Source organism: Panthera onca, chromosome A3 (assembly GCF_046562875.1).
Source record: "Panthera onca isolate mPanOnc1 chromosome A3, mPanOnc1 haplotype 2, whole genome shotgun sequence".
Lineage (NCBI taxonomy): Eukaryota > Metazoa > Chordata > Mammalia > Carnivora > Felidae > Panthera > Panthera onca.
The window spans coordinates 105,829,200-105,850,920 of record NC_138341.1 but is presented as its reverse complement, the minus strand read 5'-3'; the positions used below and the strand labels follow the sequence as shown (position 1 = coordinate 105,850,920).

The 21,721-nt window shown below is 38.8% G+C and overlaps 1 protein-coding gene across 2 annotated transcripts in view; it reads left to right on the top strand.

Annotated features, from left to right (window-relative positions):
* Positions 1 to 21,721, top strand: part of PLCB1 (phospholipase C beta 1) — a 695,363-nt gene that overhangs the window by 453,021 nt on the left and 220,621 nt on the right. For both annotated transcript variants that reach the window (XM_060612318.3, XM_060612326.2), the window contains exon 4: positions 477 to 614. In XM_060612318.3, coding sequence (XP_060468301.1) covers positions 477 to 614 — 138 coding nt within the window. The remainder of the gene's footprint in view (positions 1 to 476; positions 615 to 21,721) is intronic.

Here is a 21,721-nt window from a genome sequence, read left to right as displayed (position 1 = left end):
AGCATCTTTCCAGCAATATTATTACCTATAATCACCATGCTGTACATTAGGTCCTTAAAACATCTACATCTTGAATCTGGAAGTTTGTACTCTTTAAACAAAATCTCTCCATTTTCCACATACCCTTGCCCCTGGTAGCTACCACTCTATTCTCTGTTTCTATGAATTCTGCTTTTTTTAGATTATGCACGTGAGTGATATCATACAGTGTTTGTCTTTCTCTGATTCATTTCTCTTCATATAATGACATGAACACCATAAGTCTTGAGTCAGAAATTCTCTTTCCACAAACTTTTGGCAAGTTACTTCACCTCTCTAGTCCATCATGGGCTTAGGGACTTCAATCATACCATTTTTTAGTACTAATAAAAGGCAGTTTTGTTTTGAAGACATTGTAGGTGTAACACTTTTGGAACTATGCTACCATGTTGGAATCTCTAGCTATAGACTAACTTTTTTCAACGTTTATTATCCAGGACCCCAAATTACGTGAACTTTTGGATGTGGGGAACATCGGACGCTTGGAGCATCGCATGATAACGGTGGTGTACGGGCCTGACTTAGTTAACATCTCCCATTTGAATCTCGTGGCTTTCCAAGAAGAAGTGGCCAAGGTATGGTGGATAGAAACTTCTGATGCTTGTCACCTCACTCTGAACCCTTACGATATTGTACTGATGCCTGCAAAAGACTGGGTTTTTGTCATATTTAACATGTGTTAAAATTACATCTAAAAATAATTCAGCTGCCAAGTGGAGGTGTAATTCAAACACTTCCAAATAATGGCATCTACTAAGAATTATGGAGATTTTTCATTAAGAATGAGGCATTTGATACAATTTCTTTGCAGAAGAAAATACAGGTGAAATAATTTTCTATTGTACCTAAACACCTTATCCCAACTCATTCTCTCTTAGCCTCATCCCATGTCACTTCCAGCCCCATCTCTTTTCCAACCATCCTTAGCACCTTTTTAACCTCTTTTATGCTGAGTAGCACCTAGCTCACCACCATGCACATAGTAGCTGCTCAATTAAGGAAGGAAACGATTTTAAAATAAAAATTTCAAATAATACCAATAAATAACAATTATTCAGTTATGCACTAGAATGGCAAATTAGAAAGGGCCTCTCCATTAAGGAGTTGCTAATTCACTAACATAGCAGGACTTTCAGATACATACAGAAACAACTATAATATAAGCAAGCTCTATCAAACAGGAAGCTGTGAACTTCTGGGAACCCTGGACTCAACTTTGATGCTTTCTCTCGAATAGTCCAGTTGCCATGAAAAGAGCGCTAAAATGAAAATATTGAAAGAACTTTCTTTTTTCATGTTTATAGTTTATAGGATACTAGTGATGATTCTTACCCTTCATACATTTCCTTCAAGACTTAAGATTATGAGTCAAAAAATACTTTTAAGTTTGTATGTCATATCTGTGCTCTTACAGAACTTCTCATGTCAAGGACCACAACTATGAGGTTCTGTCAAGCCAGTCATCATTGCGATTTATAAATTTTTAACCCTCAGTGGTCTGACAGTTCCCTGAACTACACCAGAAGTAATGGCCTGACCTCTATTCTTTAGTGATTATGGTAGAGGCTTATTTCCAACATTTACAAAAACATCGACTTCATTTCTTATAATGGAATGAATGAAGTGCCAACCACTTTTAACAGTCTGAGGTTTTTAGAAACTACTCTCCAAAACCGTGTTACAGACCTAATCTATTTTCTCTCTTTAAGAACCAAGTCACCCATTTGCTTCTGTAGTATAACTTAGACATTTGGAGAGACTTCAGTTCTGTGAAACACTGCATGACAGCATTAATTTGCCTACCATGAGTTCTTATTCTGGTATACTGCTGGTAATCTGTGAGTTGTATATACTTCATTTCTCAGAATGTAGACGGATGGTTGGTTGGATGGTTGGATGAATGAATACAGATAATTAAATATTAACTACCTGCAAAATATTTTCGAAATATCGTTCCTTAAATGCAACCATATTCACTTTAAAAAATAACCAATTCACGAGATTCATGAACTCTCAAAAACATTCAAAAAATGGCAGTGACTTCCAGGGAGGCTTTTACTAGGAATGAATATAGATTTTATATTACAAGTCAATCTACATATCTTATACTCTATTAAACCTTTGTGCAGTTAGGTTTAAAACATATTCAATTTCCTTCTCTCTGTGCATTCCTTCCCACTAATTTTCTTTAGGGATTTTGATTTCTGAACACTGTAATATTCTCCATCAGGACTGCATCTGTAGACATTTTTTCCAGCAGCAACTTGATGTTCCTGGTATAATTAATGAGGCTACAGAATGTTTTGCCTCCCTTGCCTTCCCTTTAGGGTATTTTTTTTCCCCACTGAAATTGCTCGCTGGAATGTTAAGATTTGCAAACACCATTTTACTCTGAAAATTTACTTTCCCCCCTTCTAATTGTCAGAATTGTCTCATAACATCACACCTTTTATTTAATTTCTGAGGCCATTGTACATGATGCTTTGTGTAGTGTCAACACCAAAGGAGACAGCCTCTCTCATTATGTAGAATGTCTGACAGAAACCGGAGCTTCTTTGAAACTCAAATATCTCCAGAAGAAATTATTTACAAAGAGATTCTGGCTCATCCATTCATTCAACACATACTTGTCAGTTGCCTTCTCTGTGCCAACCACAATTCCAGTGTTATGGATACAGCATTCTAGAATGCTCAGAGCCAACATTCTGGGAGAAATAAACAGATAAATCACAGTTATGAAATAAACATATTGTAGGTCAGATGGAGATCTGTGTAGAAGAATAAAGTAGGAGGAGAGGGTATGAGGGTGGGAGAAGGAAGCTATTTCTTTATGGGGTGCACAGAGAAGGCAAAAAAATTTGAAGGAAGTTGCTCAGTTACAGCAATATCACAGATTTCTGAGAAATCTCTTGGATCAATTTAAAAAAATAATTAGAAGTAAGAATTGAACTTTCCTAAATATATTATTCCAGATTTGCATGCTTTCTTTCTTACATAAATTACCTGAATTTGAACCTTTTATTTATCCTTTAAGACAAGTGACTCTTTTAAAAAAGTGGGGTGAACACTGTCTTTCTTTTTTTCTCCACAGTTGGACTAAAAACATGGTGTCTCCTGCATATCTCAGTCATACTTTTTGTTATGCAGTTTGATTTGCCAACCACTCTGTACTCTAAGGATCAGCTTTCCCTGCTCCCTAGAGGGGCACTTCCCTTTAATGCCAGGGATAGGTGGTTTCACATTTGCCCTCTGGGTCAAATACTTCTCCCTGAATCTCCTACTCCCGTAAGGACCAATGGCCACATCCACATTTGCTATCCTCAGGAACTCCTGTACTTCAGTACCCCACCCCCCTTCCCTGGGATGCCCTGACCACTCCCTGGAACCACAGGGTGGAAGTGAATATCACCACCCATCCTTTTTACTCTTCTACCATTAACTTCTAATAGTTCTCCACTCACAGCTACATGACTTGTGGCAGAGTTGGAGGTATCAGCAAAGGAAACCAGCTAAGGAAACAAGTTCATTCCTTGTGTTATAGTGTGGGCTTCTGAACGACTTTAGTTTTTATTGTGAGGAAGATGGAAGCCATTGGAGGGTTTTGAGCAGAGGATGAACATGACCTGACTTAACCTTTTAGTCAATAATGGACCATATGGGGAAAGGCTATAATGGAAGCAGGGAAGACCAGTGAAGAAACTACTAAAATATTTGCAGTGAGTTGTTGGTGACTTAGACTAAAGTAGAGCTATGTAAAAGATGAGAAGGGGTATATATATATATATATATATATATATATATATATATATATATAAAGGAAGTCTGTATGTATGTATATATATATATATATATATATATATATATATGGAGAAAAATTGAGAACATAAGCTTATAAATTGTATGTTGCATGTAAGAAAAGAAGAATCAAGGATGACGTTAGAGTTTTGGCCCAAGAAACAGGAAGGATGGAAATAACCACTTATGTCATAGGGAAAATTTAAAGTAGAGCATACATTTGGGGGTATATAGCAAGGGTTCAGTTTTGATTATGTTCAGATTGAGATAATTATTAGACACCCAAGTGGATATGTTGAGTTGGATATACAAGCCTGGAGTTAAGTGCCAAATCTAATACATCAATTTGGAAGTCATCAAGTTATAGATAATATTTAATGAGATTGGATGAGATCAGCCAGGAAGTGACTATAGATAGAGAGGATGCCCAAAGCCTGAGTCATTGATACTCCAACATGAAGAAACTGTGCTAAGAAAGAATCAGAAAAAGAAGCTGAGAAGGAGTAGCCAGTGAGAAGGCAATAAGGTGGTGTGTGTTGTCAGAAGCCAGGGGAAGAAAATGTTTCAGGGAGAATAAAGTATCAACAACAAGGTCAAATGCTGCCCAAGATGAAGACCAAGAATTGACCATTACATTTAGTGACATGGAGGTCATTCATGTCCTTGATTAGAGTAACTTTGGTGGAGTGGTGTAGTCAAAAGCCTATTGAAGTGGGCTCTGGGGAATATTGGTAAAGAGAAAAAAAGAAGCCAAAAGCTCTTTTGAGAAGTTTTGATGTGAAAGACAGCAGAGAAATGAGAAGTGAGGTCCAGAGATGATTTTTCAGATGGGAGAAGTAACAATGTACATATATGCTAATTGGAATGGTCCCATAGAGAGAAAACAAGGTGCCAATTTAGGAGATAAGGAGAATTGCTGGAGCAAGTCCTTGAGTAGAAAGCAGTAGGATCTAGTGCAGATCTCACTAAACTAAACCCTGGGGGCATGTCTGGTCTACCACCTGTTTATATAAAGTTTTATTGGAACACTGCAACCTCCATTTGTTCACATATTGCCTATGGCTGCTTTTGCGAGACAAATTTGAGTAGTTATGACATAGACCATACAGACCACAAAGCCTTAAATATTTACTATCTGGTTCTTTATTTAAAAAGTGTGCTAACCCTGTCCTAGTTCAGAAATAGAGTGGCTAGGCTTAGACAGGAGCAAGGACATTTAATCAATAAGAGAAGAAAAAGTAGAGCATATTGGTTAGGATGCTAGTAAAGGGTACATGCTGTGGAGAGAATTGAAGACATTTTCTGATTGCCTTTACTTTCTCAATGACAAAGGACACAGATGTCAGCATCTGGAAGTAAAGATGATCTGAACTCTCAAGCTTTTTTCAGTACCATTTAGTGCATTTCTTTGAAGATCTAACTGGTAAGGTTAACATGAACTGTGAAAGACAGATTGTTTATATCAGCCCCCAAAATAACGTTTTGAGCATACTAACCAATTTATCGGATCAATGAAAATTCTTCCACTGGTCAAGTAGCTTGAAGACGAAATAATTGTTTTCTACCTGCCCAATTCTAGCCCTTCTGTTTTTCTTTGAGGTGAGGGAAGAGACTTCTAGTTGTGTATACTACCTCCTGCAGTCCTACGGTCTAAACAGCATTCTGAAGGTAGTAAAACAAATTGCTCTAAGCCAACGGCTGGGGTTCACAGGATTCCCATATGCTAGTGTTTACCTTCAGGTCTCAGTTATTCAGTGTGTAACTGTTGGGAGATGACTCTTCATTGAGAGAAACTCAACAAGGAGTGAAATCTGATTCATGATTAGTGAAGAGGAATCCCAGTGTGAAAAGACACCACGTCTTCCCTCTGGGTTCTGGTCCCTTTCCATGGCTGTGTCCCTGGAAGCTCACACCCTCAATTACCTCCCCAAGTCTTATCTCCAGTCTTTGTCCAGTGCAATACATCAGTGACATAACGTATCACCCTGAGAAACAGGATTGGAGATCCAGGCTCTGATATTCAGTCCTAAATAGTTGGACACTCTGATAAGCCCCCTCGGTGGACATATTGTTGAACCACTACCTAGTTTGGCAAATTCCAACCCAGGCATTGCTCCAGTGTGTTAAGATGCAGTGGGTGCAAACAGTAAGGATTCAGTGGGTTATAAGAATGAGATGGCTGGGGTGCCTGGGTGGCTCAGTCAGTTGAGCGTCCGACTTTGGCTCAGGTCATGATCTCATGGTCTGTGAGTATGAGCCGCGCGTGGGGCTCTGTGCTGACAGCTTGGAGCCTGGAGCTAGCTTCAGATTCTATGACTCCCTCTCCCTCTACACTTCACCCACTCACACTCTGTCTCTCTCTTTCTCAAAATAAATAAACATTAAAAAAAAAGAATGAGATGGCTAATGGCAGAGCTGTGCAGGGGAAATTCTGTGTTCATTTCTCTGCGCAAGGATTGGCAGATGCCTTTGCTTTCAGTCCTTAATTCTGCACACACTAAATTCTCTTAAGCATTTATAAATAGGAAAAACAAAATAAACAAATTTGTTTTTCTTGGTTAGCCATGCTATTAGCAGGAACTCAGCCAAATTGTTTTTTAAACTTTTTTTTAAGTTTGTTTATTCATTTCGAGAGAGGGAGAGGGAGGGCGCGTGTGCTCATAGGCAGGGGAGAGGCAGAGAGAGGGAGATAGAACCAAGCAGGCTCTGCATTGTCAGCACAGAGCCTGACACAGGGCTCGAACCCATGAACCGTGAGATCATGACCTAAGCCGAAGTCAAGAGTGAGACGCTTAACTGACTGAACCACCCAGGCACCCATTGTTTTTTTTAACTTTTGATTGAAATATAATATACACAGAAAACAGCACCAATTATAACTGTATAACTTGAAAGATTTTTAAAAATTTTTTTTAAATATTTATTTATTTTTGAGAGGGAGAGACAGAGTGTGAGCGGGGAGGAGGGTCAGAGAGAGAGGGAGGCACAGAATCTGAAGCAGGCTTCAGGCTCTGAGCTGTCTGCACAGAGCCCAACGTGGGGCTCGAACTCACGAACCATGAGAACATGACCTGAGCTGCAGTCAGTCGCTTAACCAACTGAGCCACCCAGGCACCCCTTGAAAGATTTTTGAAAAGAGAACACGCCCAGGTAAATCACACCCATATCAAGAAATGGCATCATGAACACCCCGGTGTCTATTGTACTAACACACCCCTATTTTGACCTCCAACTTTACAGATGAGTTTTACCTATCTTTAAAATCTTTAAATGGAATCTGGAAACATGTCTTCTTTCTGGTCTGACTTCTATTATTCAAATTAGATATATGATATCCTACTATAATTTTTACATATGGTTATAGCTTAGTTCATTCTCTTTCCTAAATAGTATACCATAATTATAGTATACCATAATCTATTCTACAGTTGATGGACATTCAGTTTCCAGCTTAAGGCTATTACAAATAGTGTTGTTACAAACTTGCCTGTCTGTGAGATAGGTATTGCTGATCACAAATCTTCATATGTTCAGCTTTGATAGATAATGGCACTTTACCAAACTGGTTGTGCCCATTGGTATTTTAAACACTAATTCACATATGAAAAAAATGTTTAATCGAGGATGCCTGTATGTTAAATGATTGCATTTTGAAATTACAGAATAATGAGCTTTCCAAAAATATGCTCTGTAACTGAACATCAGCCTTGAATGGCTGTTATTTTAGATTTTTCAGGGAACCTCTGCAGCTATGAATGTCATAGAGAATCTAGTTCACTCATTTTGAGGATATGACCTGGGTTTCCCTAGAAATTTTCCTACCTTCATCCACACCAGATGCTTGCCTACCATCCAAATAACTTGCAGGCTCTCCAAATTTCCTACTAGCTCTCACATCTCTGCCTTGTCTCCCTCTTCCCCCTGCTATGTTGTTCAAATTCTTGACCCTTCTCTTCTGTAGGCACCTTCTACCTACTTTCCTTGAACCCTCTATTTGCTCTCCAACTATATACATGCCCCCCTGCATAAGAATGATCTTTTTAAAAAACTCTAAACTTGATCATGCCTGAAATCTTTTTCTTTTTTTTTTTTTAAGTTTATTTATTTGTTTTGAGAGATGGAGGGAGAGAGAGTGTGTTGGGGAGGGGCAGAGAGAGAGGGAGAGAGAGAATCCCAAGCAGGCTCTACACCATCAACACAGAGCATGATGCAGGGCTCAGTTTCACAAACCGTGAGATCATAACCTGAGCCCAAATCAACAGTCAGTTGCTTAACCAACTGAGCCACCCAGGCATTCCTTGAAATCTTTTGCATTGCCTGTTACCTAAAAAAAATAAATTTCCTGATTATTTCATTCATTCATTCATTCATTCACTTAGTGAACAAATATTTAATGAAGGCCTAGCATGTAGCAAGCACTTCAGTGGACACTGGGGATAGATTAGTGACAAAACAAACATAGCCCCTCCTCTCATGTGCTGGTAACTCACCTCTTGGACCCTTGCACAATTCTGCTCCAGTAGTTCCTAACTACTTGTGATTCTTTCTACCTTTATAATTTTAAGTTTGGTGCTTGCAGAATCGTGTGTCTTGCTAGACTTCCCTTCTCCAGTTTGTCCACCAGGAGAACTTTGAAGCCTCCTTGGGGATTCAGCTTAAATACAGCTCATCCATCTCCCCCTCCATCTCATGATTTCCATGAATAATGGAGTTTCCTTCTCTGCTCTTTGGTGAACCCCATGCATATTTTCTCCATCATTTATCACACTGTAATTATCTGTTAGTGTGTCTGACACCCTACCTTGGATTTGTGAGCTACTTAAAGTCAGAAACAACAGCTTAGTCACTTCTGTGTTCCCAAGATCTAGCTTAGTGTGTAGTAGGTTTTCAATATGTGAGTGTTTGGGGAAAAAAGAAAGGAAGAGGGAGAGAGAGAAAGGGAAGAAGGGGAATTTGAGCCCTTGAAAAAAACTGATAGATCATGAAAATTATTAAGCCATGGAGGCTTTGAACGTCTTGTACTCTGATCTTCTCATTTGTTAGAGCTGAAGAAATTGAGACCCACTCACTAGCTAGTTGCTGCAGGCCCCGTCTTCGCAGCATGGATCTGTCTCCATGGTTTGCCAACGTTCTCAGTAGGAGAAAGGGATGACACTAACCACAATGGCTTTTATCCTATTCATCTTTCCCAAATTCAGCTTTGTTCCTACTCAGAGAGTCATTGTCCCTATCACCCCCCCCCCCCAACAATGGCTTTGAATGGCCAAATCCTGATGGCTTTGAAAGACCAAATAGTTGAGGCCTTTTAGGTGAAGAGAATGAGAAAAGGAGCTACAGAGAAGGGGCCTTTTTTTTTTTAAAGAAAAAGAAATTATAGTCTACAAAATGAAATTGGGAAAGAGAAGAGAAGGAAGATCCAGTGAAGGGACCTGCCTGCACCACCACTAGCTGTTTCTGATGTAGAACCTGATTCATCAAAAACTGGGAATTCTCTTAGACCTTCCTCCAGATTAACAGTGTATTTAAAACTGGCCTCAAGAGACATGAGTTTCTTATATATATTCTTTTTATTCTGGAACATATACATTGAGAAAAGAATTTTCAAACACTAATATACTTTGTACAAAATGTGTCATTTATCCCATTTCCTTTTTGAACTTGGGACCAATTTATGTTGAGTGAGCAATGGGTATAGGTCTGATTTTCTTCAAACAAAAATGATTAAGAAAAATAGAATGAGGTACCATGTATTTTTTTTAGCAGTGTATTTTGACACATAATAGAACATTTTGCAAGACGTCCTTGGGGGTAGAATATATATGCCAAAAAGATAGTCGTTTACAAATGTAAAAAGTTAGCCTTCTGGATTGATGCATTTTATGAGATCTTCATTCATTGTTCTTCCTGACCTCTTCATGCTAGCTAAAAAGCCTATGTTGTTATCTTCAGATATTCCCCTTCCCAACTCTAAGTAAGGGCCAAGGCCTTACCAAGTCAATATACTGCACTATTAGTCTTGCGATTTTGTAGTCGTGATGTCTTTTGTTGGCAAATGAGACTCAGTCCACATGCTACATTTTTGTTTTAGAGGAGTATGAAAGATGCACAGCTTAAACTTTCAAATTGTTGAAAAAGTCACCCATGTGGAATGACTGTACAAAAGTTTAAAAGTTCAAAAGTCAACAGAGAGACATTCATAATAAAAAGAGGGGGGAACAGGCATTTTGGACATTAATCTCTTCCTTACACGTAGATAAGAACCAGCAATTGCTATTTTTGTGATTGTGGAGGAAAGTGCTCTGCCCTCCATCTTCTGGGTGTCTTTTCTGCATTCCTTAAGCAAGAGCTTCTTTTGAACCGGGCAGCATTCACAGGATCCACGTAAAGGAATGAATGCCAAACTGAAGGGAAGATATATACCCTAAGACACAGAAATGCTTGTGATTTCAGAGTATGAGCTGCTGTTAGCACAAACCCACTTTACCCCAGAAAAGAAAGGCAGAAAACTGCTTAGGCAGCAATGCCTCCCCTTTCCTTCCGAACGCCCCATAACACAGAAGTTAGCTGCTTCCCCCTTGTTCCTATGCCTCCATCTTCTGAGCCTTGAAGCTGAGTAAAATCCCGATTGTCTATTTGTGTGGATTGCCTTGAAGCAGGCACAGCGATTAAGACAAACAGACAAACAAAACCATAATATTTTTGGAAGGGAGAAGAGCTCTAAAAAAATTTGGCTTCCTTGTTTAATTACTGGGGGAAAACACCTGGCATCCTATAAGAGTGGCAGATTGATCTGCGTCATCTACTGCCTTAATATCACCTGTCATTTTTATGTTGCTAATGCATTAAATTTTCTCAATGAACAAGCCGTCCCTGAGAATAATTTTTTTAATATTTTGTCAATGATTTCCCTAATGGCTATATGATAATAGTCATTCATTCATTCATTCATTCATTCGACTGATACCTAATTGCCTACTGTGTACCAGGCAAGATATTGAGTGCCAGGGATAAACTAAATAGACAAAAATGATTGTCTTCATGAAGCCTCCATAAAGGTGGGGGTAGGTGGATGATAAACACAATAAGACGGTGCCAGATGCTGAGACAAATAAAGTAGGGAAGGGGAATAGAAAATGCCGGAAGTAGGGGGGAGAGCATATTTCAATTTTATATAAATTGGCCAGATAAGGTCACCCTGAGGTGATGACTTCTGAAGAAAATTGAAGATGATGGAGTGGGTCAAGTAATTCTCATGGAGGACAGCAGACTCTGAGACAGGTGTGTACTCGGCATGGGATGAGGAAGAAGGAGAGCAGCGAGAGATGAGTCAGAGAGGTTGGGGGAGGGGGTGATAGGTGACCCAAATAGTGGTGGGTGGCCACTGTAAGAATATGGCTTTACTTCCAGTGACACAGTTAGCTATTGCATTATTTTGAGCAAGGGATTAATTTGGTGTAATATATTTTCACAGGATTGTCCTGGCTGCTCTGTTGAAAAGCCATAGTAGGGGTGCAGAAGCAGAAACAAGGAGAACAGAGTGCTTGGGGTAGAATGGTGAGAAATGGCTGGGTTCTGGATATACTCTGAGTGTAAAGATATATATATATATATATATATATATATATATATATATATATATATGCACTAATGGATTGGACACGTGGCATGAGAGAAAGAGGGAACAAAAGATGATGTCAGGTTCTCTGGAATTGCATTAATTGAGCTGGAGAGCTAATTAGGGAGTGAAAATAAAAAATTTTGGACATAAAATACAAAATGGTTATTAGTCCAAAACAGCAGAATAAGCACAGGTGTGACGTGCTACCTCTCCTGAGATACTGTGAAAATTATGGTAAAGGAACATAAGTATGCAGTGATGAAGAGAATGAGATACGGCACTACAAGGTGACATTTTTCAGTAAGTCTGCAGGGAAGATTGTGAGGAGAGTGTCTATGAAACAGAGTGGAGAGAATTCTGCACAGTCTAGGTTCCATAGAGAACTGTAGCCAATGAGGTCACTGACCCCCACTCAGAAGCAGTGGAGACATGCCCCCAAACTTGAGAACTACCAGCCCAGCAGAACACGGAGCAAGACTTAGGGGTGGAAAGGCTGAGGAATTAAAGGAATATGGACAAAACTGTCAGCCCCTCCACCTCCTCCTCTTGCTCTGCATATAGAATAACTGATAACCAATTACTTCCCAGACCAAAAAGCTGAGAACTTGTTTTCTTGTGGAAGTGAACAAATTATTAGAAAAGAATCAGAGGGCGCCTGAGTGCCTGAGTCAGTTGAGCATCCAGTTTCAGCGCAGGTTATGATCTCTCAGTTCAGGAGTTTGAGCCCCACGTCAGGCTCTGTGCTGACAGCTCAGAGCCTGAAGCCTGTTTCAGATTCTGTGTCTCCCTCTCTTTCTGCCTCTCCCCCACTCATGCTCTGTCTCTCACTCTCTTTCTCAAAAATAAATAAACATTAACAAATAAGAAAGAAAGGAAGAAAGAAAGAAAGAAAGAAAGAAAGAAAGAAAGAAAAACATCATTGTAGCCAGCTTTGGAGTCAAGCATCCAGAATAAAACTCTTGTGGATACCACACCATAGTGGCTGGCACCCATGTGCTCACCTGAAGGAGAAGTCTACAAGTTGGAAAATCTCACATACTTAGAGCTCCCAGTTGTCCCCTCTGTTGTTCCCCTATAATGTGAAGTAGCAACAAAATGTCCACACGCTACTGAGAAAGCCTACATTATTGAATGATGAAGGAGGCCAAGAAGAACAAAATAAGAAATGATGACAGAAGATACAGGGGTAATTCAAGAAACAAATAATTAAACTAAAAAATTAAAATAGATACCATCCTCAGAGAGAATTTTGAATATATTATATTCATAAGATAACAAGATGTTATGAAAAATAGGAAACAAAAATAAAATCTTTTTTTTTTGAAATCTAAAGATAAGATAATGGAATAAAAGTCAAAGTTCTACACAACTGTAGTGAGAAGAAATGAAGGAAATCTCCCAGAGTGTGGACCCAAGCAAAAACCACAGTGAAGGCAGAAAACAGACAAGGAAACATGAAAGACAAAACAACAGCCTTCAGAGAGAAAAGAGAAGGGGCTTCTGGATGGCTTAGTGGGAAGAGCATGAAACTCTGGACCTCAAGGTCATGTGTTCGAACCCCATGTTATGTGTAGAGATTACTAAAACACACACACAGGAAGAGAGAGAAAAGATAAGAGATACAGGTGCAATCAATCTGAAGAGTGCAAGAGAGAAGGAGAAAACAGAAGAGAGGAAAATATGAAAGACATAGTGCAAAAAAATACATGAGAGCTAAGAACAGATACTGTCTTGAAGATTAAATAGCACACATAGGAATGGACTACGTTTAGGCAATATGAGTAGGAAGCTGGAAAATATTATAAATGAAAACAGCTTAAGTTTCTTCTCCCCCAAAGAAAATAAAGGTAAAAGGAGAGATAAATGTATAAGAAAAGTATTATACAAATATAAGCGCGGCTAAAAGCATGCAGAATTTTCAACAACTGAAGGAGCAGTCCAAAAAGGATGTATGCTATGTTGGTAATGAGATTGTTCCCTTTTGATCTGTATTTCCCTGCTGATGACTGATGTTGAGTGTCTTTTCATGTGTCTGTTTGCCATCTGGATGTCATCTTTGGAAAAGTGTCTCTGTCTTCTGCCCATTTCTTAACTGGATTATTTGTTTTTTGGGTGTTGAGTTTGATAAGTTCTTTTTAGATTTTGGATACTAACCCTTTATCACATATGTTGTTTGCAAATATTTTCTCCATTCCATAGGCTACCTTTTAGTTTTATTGATTGTTTCCTTCACTGTGCAGAAGCTTTTTATCTTGATGAGGTCCGAGCAGTTCATTTTGCTTTTGTTTCACTTGCCTCTGGCAATGTGTCTAGTAAGAAGTTGCTGTGGCCGAGGTCAAAGAGGTTTCTGCCTGTGTTCTCCTCTAGCATTTTGATGATTTCTTGTCTCACATTTAGTCCTTTGATCCATTTCGAATTTATTTTTGTGTATGGTGTAAGAAAGTGGTGCAGTTTTGTTCTTCTGCATGTTGCCGTCTCATTTTCCCAGCACCATTTGCTAAAGAGACTTGTCTTTTGAAAGCCATGTAGTTCATGGTGATGGGAATATAACAAGAAAGATAATCAGAGTCTAATACGTGACCCTGCAGAAAATTATATTTGCATTTTTGTAATCATGTAAATTTTTATTTTATCGGTTTTAGACTTTTAGAATCAATTTATATGCAAATAATTGAAGTCAATTATGAACAGTAAGCAAGATAAAAACATTTCACCTTTGATCATTTTACAAGCAAATTTAAGCTAACAGAAGTTGAAGGTAAAAGTATTAGCAGGTAAATGTTCTCTTCTTAGAAGCCACGTGATGCTGTCTTTAACTGGTGGATTAAGAAACGGTTTAATCATGTTGCTAAGGTTGTAGAGGTGACCAGGAGAAAAGATAGTGATAACAGAATTCTATCAGGAGGAAGGAAGAAGAGAGACAGGACAACAGATCAGAGTTGGATATTGATAGTTCAATTCTAAAATCAGTCAATCAAGAGAAAGCAGTACAAATAGATCATTTGGAAATATGGAATTAACTCCCAGAAATTTAAGAGTAGAAATGAAAATAGCTGTCAAGAAGCAAAACTAGGGTAAGAGTATCACAAGCAATCATTGCTTTTTGTTATAGCCCCTCTGGACACTTTTTTTTTTAAACCAATGTATGTGCTTATTTGATAAATAATTTTTTTTTATTTTTTTAATGTTTATTTTTGAGAGAGAGACAGAGCATGAGCAGGGGAGAGGCAAGGAGAGAGAGGGAGGTGCAGAGTCTGAAGCAGGCTCAGGCTGTGCTCGCTTCAGCAGCACATATACTGAAGCAGGCTCAGGCTCTGAGCTGTCAGCACAGAGCTTGAGGCAGGGCTCGAACTTACGAACCATGAGATCATAACCTGAGCCAAAGTCGGACGTTTAACCAACTGAGCCACCCAGGTGCCCAAATAAATAATAAATTTTTAGATTAGTACCATTTACTAGGCATGTGTTGGGGCTGTCACTGGTCTAAACATTTAATATACATTATGTCCCTTAATTGTCACAAGAGCCTATGAAATAAAACCTATGATTTCCTCCTTTTTATAAGGCAAATGGATATTAGACAGGTAAAAAACAAAAACAAAAACAAAACAAAACAGAAAACAAACAAACTTGTCCAAGATGATTCTATCAGGCAGGGGTTACATTTGACCTTGAATAATAGAAAAGCAAACCAAATGGAAGCTTAGATAAATTAAGGATTTTTCATTTATTACTGTCTTGTTTGGTTTGGGTAGTTTTTTTTTTTGTTTGTTTTTGTTTTTGTTTTTTTTTTTTTCCGCTCATGCAACAAGAAGACTAAAGGTAGGTTTTCTGGACCCTGTGATTCCCATGGCCATTTCCTCATAGACAAGATGCCTCTGCGGCTCCAGCCATTACATGTGTGTTCCCAACAGCAAAAAGAAACGAGCCTCTACAGCAGAAACCACATTTTCCCAGACTTCTGCTAACATGTGGTTTCCTGTGTCACATTGCCACCCTTGCCGCTGGAGTTACAGATTTTTCAGTTATTATATATTGCTGGCCTAAATAATGTCAGGTTTCAGTGAGGAGAGAAGGAGAAAATAGATCTTAGGTGGTACTGAGCAGTGGGTCCCACAGCTAGAGAGTAGCAGAGTGGGGTCTGAAATCCAATAAAATTTATATTTAAATAAACTAGCAGAAGCATCAATAATAAGAGAGTCAGTAAGAATGATTACATAAACTAATAACAGTATTTTAATGTTAAATTAGTAGACAAACACAAGTTGTATTCAAGATTCACCCTTCCAAAGCAGTAAGAAAATGACCAAAGATCAGGCAACTGGAACCACATGCAAAGAGTAGTTTTCCCAGTATAGGAAGGGCTGACAGAGTCCTTACCGAGAGCCAAATACCCCTGCATTTAAAGGGGAAAAAATCCAGCTTATAAAAGATTTGAAATAAAGACGAGCGAGATATAGGGGCTCCTGGGTGGCTCAGTCAGTTAAGCAGCCAACTTCAGCTCAGGTCATCATCTCACGGTTCGTGGGTTCGAGCCACACCTCAGACTCTGCGCTGACAGCTCAGAGCCTGGGGCCTGCTTTGGATTCTGTGTCTCCCTCTCTCTCTCCCCCTCCCCAGCTCACACTCTGTCTCTGTCTCTCTCAAGAAAAACAAAAAAATTAAAGATGGGGAGGTATAATTACAGTATTTGAAACAAATTGATTTCCAAATGAGAAAATTATATTTTAGCAAAATTCCATAGGTTGTTATAATTTAACAAGGAAGTATCTGTGTGTAGCTTACTAATCAAATTTCAAGGAATGCAGTTTTAATTTTGTGAGATTTCACTTAATGGAGAAAGCAACACTACTTTACTCCCAAGAAATTATGATTGTTCCTTTTATTCCGCTTGATATACATCTTACCAAAAAAATCAGCTGGATTGTCTTTTTCTTTAAATTTTTTTTCACTTGATCTCCTCAAATGGAATTATTTTTTAACAAATAAACAATGGTATCAATTATAATTACAGACCCTGCTTACACCCACTTGCTGTCTGTAGTACACAGCACTCCAGCGGGTTCAAACCAAAGTAACGATTAGCGTCAATACTGCTAGGCTTACAAGAAATAATAGCAAGTGTTTTCGTCATAGTGCCATGAGGCTTTTGGAAAGAACCATTTCCAGAATGTGGTGGGTAGACATGAAAGCCATGTAAAGGAAGCTTTAGGGGTGTCATATCAGGGTACTCAGTCAACATTTTCTTTATTGTACAAAAGAGCAATGACTCAGTAAACTAGCTGGAGGGGGAGGAGAATGTCCCTTAGCTGAGGCTCAACATACACCTGAGATTCACAATGGTATAGCTGAAAAACCTATCATTGGGAGAACGTCGCCAAACCAAGTATCTTTCTCTTTTCTTTCACACTGTGCCACAGATGCTGTTCTTTTGAGAGGCTTTATTCTTTTTCCCTTAGAAGAACTCTCTTAACATTCATTTTAACTTGATTTCACCACATTAAGCTTTTACCATTGGGTGGGGGAATGTCAAACAGGTGTTGGAAGAAGGCTAGGGACATACTATGCCTGTTACCTCTCAAAATGCGCATACTTGCATATTTACATCTTGAGCATTGCACTTTCAATCGTGTGAACTCTTCCTTAGGTCATCAGGGTACCCATGTACTACAGCAGTGTTTCACTTATCTGGAGAAAGATACTTGGGAAACAATTCTTCGGAATAGAGCCCAAAGCGTAAAGCAAAACATAAAGCATGTCTATGAAGTCGATGTAGATGCCCTAAGCCCTAACACTAAAGCTTCTCTACTTTACTAACTGGGGAGCCTCCTGAGCTCAATGTTGCACACAGTACTCTGAGTTCTTACAACCTATTATAGCATCGTTCAAGTTACATTAAGAAATATATGAAGTAATTACCCAAATGCTGTAGCCAGGAATAGTGATTGAATACTCATAACAAAGAAAAAGACATAAAAATTAATTTTAAAAGGCATTAATTATAAAGCATGGATGTCATTCTCTTTCCTTGACACATTTCATTCATTCATGAAGTCAACCCAAGTCAAAAGTGTGGGTTTATTGCCTATTTTATAAAAAGAATGGGACGCTGGGGCACCTGGATGGCTCAGTCTGTTGAGCGTCTGACTTCGGCTCAGGTCATGATCTCGCAGCTTGTAGGTTCGAGCCCTGCGTGGGGCTCTGTGCTGACAGCTCAGACCCTGGAGCCTGCTTCGGATTCTGTGTCTCCCTCTCTCTCTGCCCCTAACCCACTGGCATTCTGTCTCTGTCTCTTGCAAAAATAAATAAACATTAAAAAAAAAAAGAATGGGATGCAGAACTATGAGATCCAAGTTGTAAACGACACATATCCTTTTCTTCCACCTGCTTTTCCACAGTACTCCAATGAATGGATATATGTATTGTTCTTATTCTCTTCCATTCTCTGCTCACTGCTTCTCCCCCAGTTCCAACAATTTGGCCTCATGGATACTACTAGATTCTTACCTGACTAGACTGTTCTAGAGGTAGACCAATCAGAGACATTTGTCAGGATTTTTCATACTGACAGTGAGGTCGTCAGACTATCTCTGGTGGTGGGAGGTACCATGTGCCACAACTTTTGATGCAGTTGGTGCCCATGGGAACAAAAATAATATCAGTAGAAAAAATAATGCCACCAGGAGTAGAGAGCAATGGAAAAGCAATAAAGACGATCTCCTTGGCTTTTAGGCCCCAGGTTCCTGATGTCTTATATTATATGTATCTTTTTTTTTTTGCTGCAGTTTGCACAATTTTTCCTTCAATTGCAGGAAATCCCCAGTGTCCTTGATAAATTCTCTTATTTCCTAGGCTAGCTTGACTTGAGCTTTTGTCAATTGCAGCATAAAGTTGTTTGAATCACATAGTCTTTTGAAAGTAATTATGCATCTTTCCTTAATATTACATCATTTGAGTAATATAATTTTCTAGCGTCCCAATAGTGATAATACTGGGTCCTAATATGCTCCCTGTCTTTTGTCTTCTTTTGATAACTATATTTTATTTGACAACCATTTCTCGCTGAGGATAAGATGAACACTTTGACTATAAGATATAAGACTGTCACTGCCACCTAAAGAAAGAGAAACTGTACCAGAAATTTTACCAAAATTCTAAATGTTCGATATACTATCATTTAATGCAGTGACTTCTCCAATAGTCCTTTTTGCTTTTATTTTTTTTATTTTTTTTAACGTTTATTTATTTTTGAGACAGAGACAGAGCATGAACGGGGGAGGGGCAGAGAGGGAGGGAGACACAGCCATCAGCCCAGAGCCCCACGCGGGGCTCGAACTCATGGACCACGAGATCATGACCTGAGCTGAAGTCGGACGCTTAACCAACTGAGCCACCTAGGCGCCCCCCTTTTTGCTTTTAATGAAAGCCTTTGTAACCCATAGACCATCTTTTGCCGTGAAAAGATTCTTTACTGTACCATTAAGACAAATGCTCAGTGATATGAATTCTGATGCATGCCAGTAAGTGAGAGAAATGTGCTCAGCCAGGCAATGCAACTCTGAATGAGCTGCACAATGTCCCTTCTTACTTAAATCCCAAACCGTTACCTGCCTCTGAACAGAGGTAATGGGAATGATACTGTTATCAGTGATGGCAGTAGGGGGGTTGCCAAAAAATGAAAACTAGGTGGACAGCTATTTAAAATTGTTAGGACCTTCATATATCTCACAAATAAAATATATCTTATGTAAAGTATTTTTTATTCCAGAAACCTTTTAAAACTTGATTAAATACAATAGATGGAGAGATTGAGGCATCCGAATGAGGCCCTTTGGAAGTACTTGCTTTTAGATTATTATCATTTGTCAGTCCTTTTACTTTATTAGGGTAACCATTGACTCATAACTTTTATGTGTATTCAGTATTCCTTTTAGAATATTTTTCTTTCCCAAAGAACTCACTGCATGAAGACATGTTTCAGAGGGCGAAGGTTACAGTCTGCCTTTTCTGTGTGACTCCAGCTGCTTGGTATCAGGTCACAGCCATGGCCTGGGTGGATGCCTTGCATGCCATGATGCCCTGAGTGCCATTTACAACACGCAGTCACTGTGTGGCACTTTGTTTCTCTCAATAGGGCTGATAGTGACCACTGGCCTGTGCTTGAGCTCAAACCACAAACAAATCTCTCCCCTTTTTAAAGACAATGAACACAAATACTCTAAAAGAAAGATGGGTTAAGAATGTTAACAGGGGGGCACTTGGGTGGCTCAGTCGGTTGTATCCAACTTTTGATTTCAGCTCAGGTCAGGATCTCATGGTTCATGAGACTGAGCCCCACATCAGGCTTTGCACTACAGCGCTGAGCTTCCTTGGGATTCTCTCCCTCAAAATAAATAAATAAACTTTAAAAACAAGAATGTTAACAGGAAATTTGCAGAAACGAAAAAGTAGAACAGCCCCAACACATATAAAATGATCCTCCACTATCCTGGTAAATCAGGGGTGTTTATTAAGACCATGCAAGATCCCACATTGCATCCATCAGATTTGTGAACATTTTCTGAAAGCCTAATAATAGCAGGTGTTTTTGAGCATTTGGTAAAATGCAAGCTCCCCTACACTGCCAATGGGAACATTGTGTCCTTATCATTTTGGTGAGCAAGTATCAGCATCTGGTACTGATGAAGATCCATGGATTCTAGGAATTCATGATATTGAATATATTCAATATTCTGTATTGATAGAGAATCTCCCAGATGTGGCTTAAAGCAATAAGAAATAGGTTTGTACAAACAAGACTTTCTGAAAGAAAAAACTGTAAATGTTCATCAATAAAAAAACGGATTAATAAATTATACATCCCTATAGTGGAATAGTATCGTAGGTAAAATTAGTAACTAGACCCACATGCAGAAGCAAGGATACATTTAAAGATATAATATTGGTTGCAAATAGTCCCTGGCCAAAGATGCATAAAGTATGATATGATTTATGTAATATTTTAAATATACAAGGGTCCATACCAGGGACCAGCAAACTATTTTTTGTATAGGGCCAGATAGTAAATAATTTGCCCTTTTCAAACTCTCTTACAACTACTGAATTCTGCTATTGTAGCCTGAAAACAGCCATTGACAATAAGTAAATGCACAAGCATGGCTGTATTCCAATAAAACTTTATTTACAAAACCAGGTGACAGGCTGGCTTTAGCCCTCAGTCCTCAGTTTGCTGAATCCTAATTTATCCCCCATGAAAATAGATGTGGTATTGACATCCAGATATCAATATAGAATCTGGTCCTGGAGAAAGGGAGAAGAATGAAACTAGAGAGAAGCACAGCGTGGAATTAATCTGTACTGCAAAATTTTAAGGATATATTTTTCAAAAAGTACTGAATATGGCACAGTGTTAACATTTGTTACATTTTTATCTGTGTTACTTAAACTATTCTCTGTATTTTTATGTGTAAGAAAAATACATAATACTGAAAAAGAAGATTAGAACAAATACATTAAAGTTTTAAAGATAGCATAACTCAGAACCTTGGGAGGAGAAACATCTCCAAGAATTCTATTTCTTCCAGAACACTCTGTCTTTGCCTGTATATCCCTTGCAGCAAAAGTTAGGCCAAGAAGTTGAGTGTGAATGCCAAAGGGAGAAATTTCTCTCTGTTCTCAGAACTAGTCATTATGGTTGAATTGCTTCATGAATGGCATTTGCATCTAGGGCAAGGGTCGAGCATTTGTGATTGGATCTCTCCTTACATTGGTTAAAGCAAGTGTGAGTAGAATTTGTGACCCACTTCTATCAAAATTCCAAGACTTTAGACCTGTACTCTGTGACTGGGCTCACCCCTGTCTCCATCTTATCATTTCTCCTCTAATTTCATCATTATAGCATGTCGATAAGGCGTTTACTTCATAAACTCCATAGGTTGCTTCATCATCATAGTACAGCAGTAAGGTATACAGATTCCAGGGCCAAATGTCCTGGGTTCAAATCTCAGGGGTGCCTATAATGAGCTGTGTGACCTTATGCCAATTATTGATCACCTTAGCTTTCTCATTTATACAAATGGGGTGGTAGTAACAGAATTTATCTCCTACAGTGCTTGTGAGGATTCAGTGAGCTAATTATTTGCCAAATGCCTAGACTAGCCCCTGGTAAATGCTGAGTCACTGTTTTATATGGAATACATTTAAGTGGATTTACTTGTCTTTTTCATCTTGTTTAACTGTATCAGCCACCTTAAAATTTTCTAGAACAAA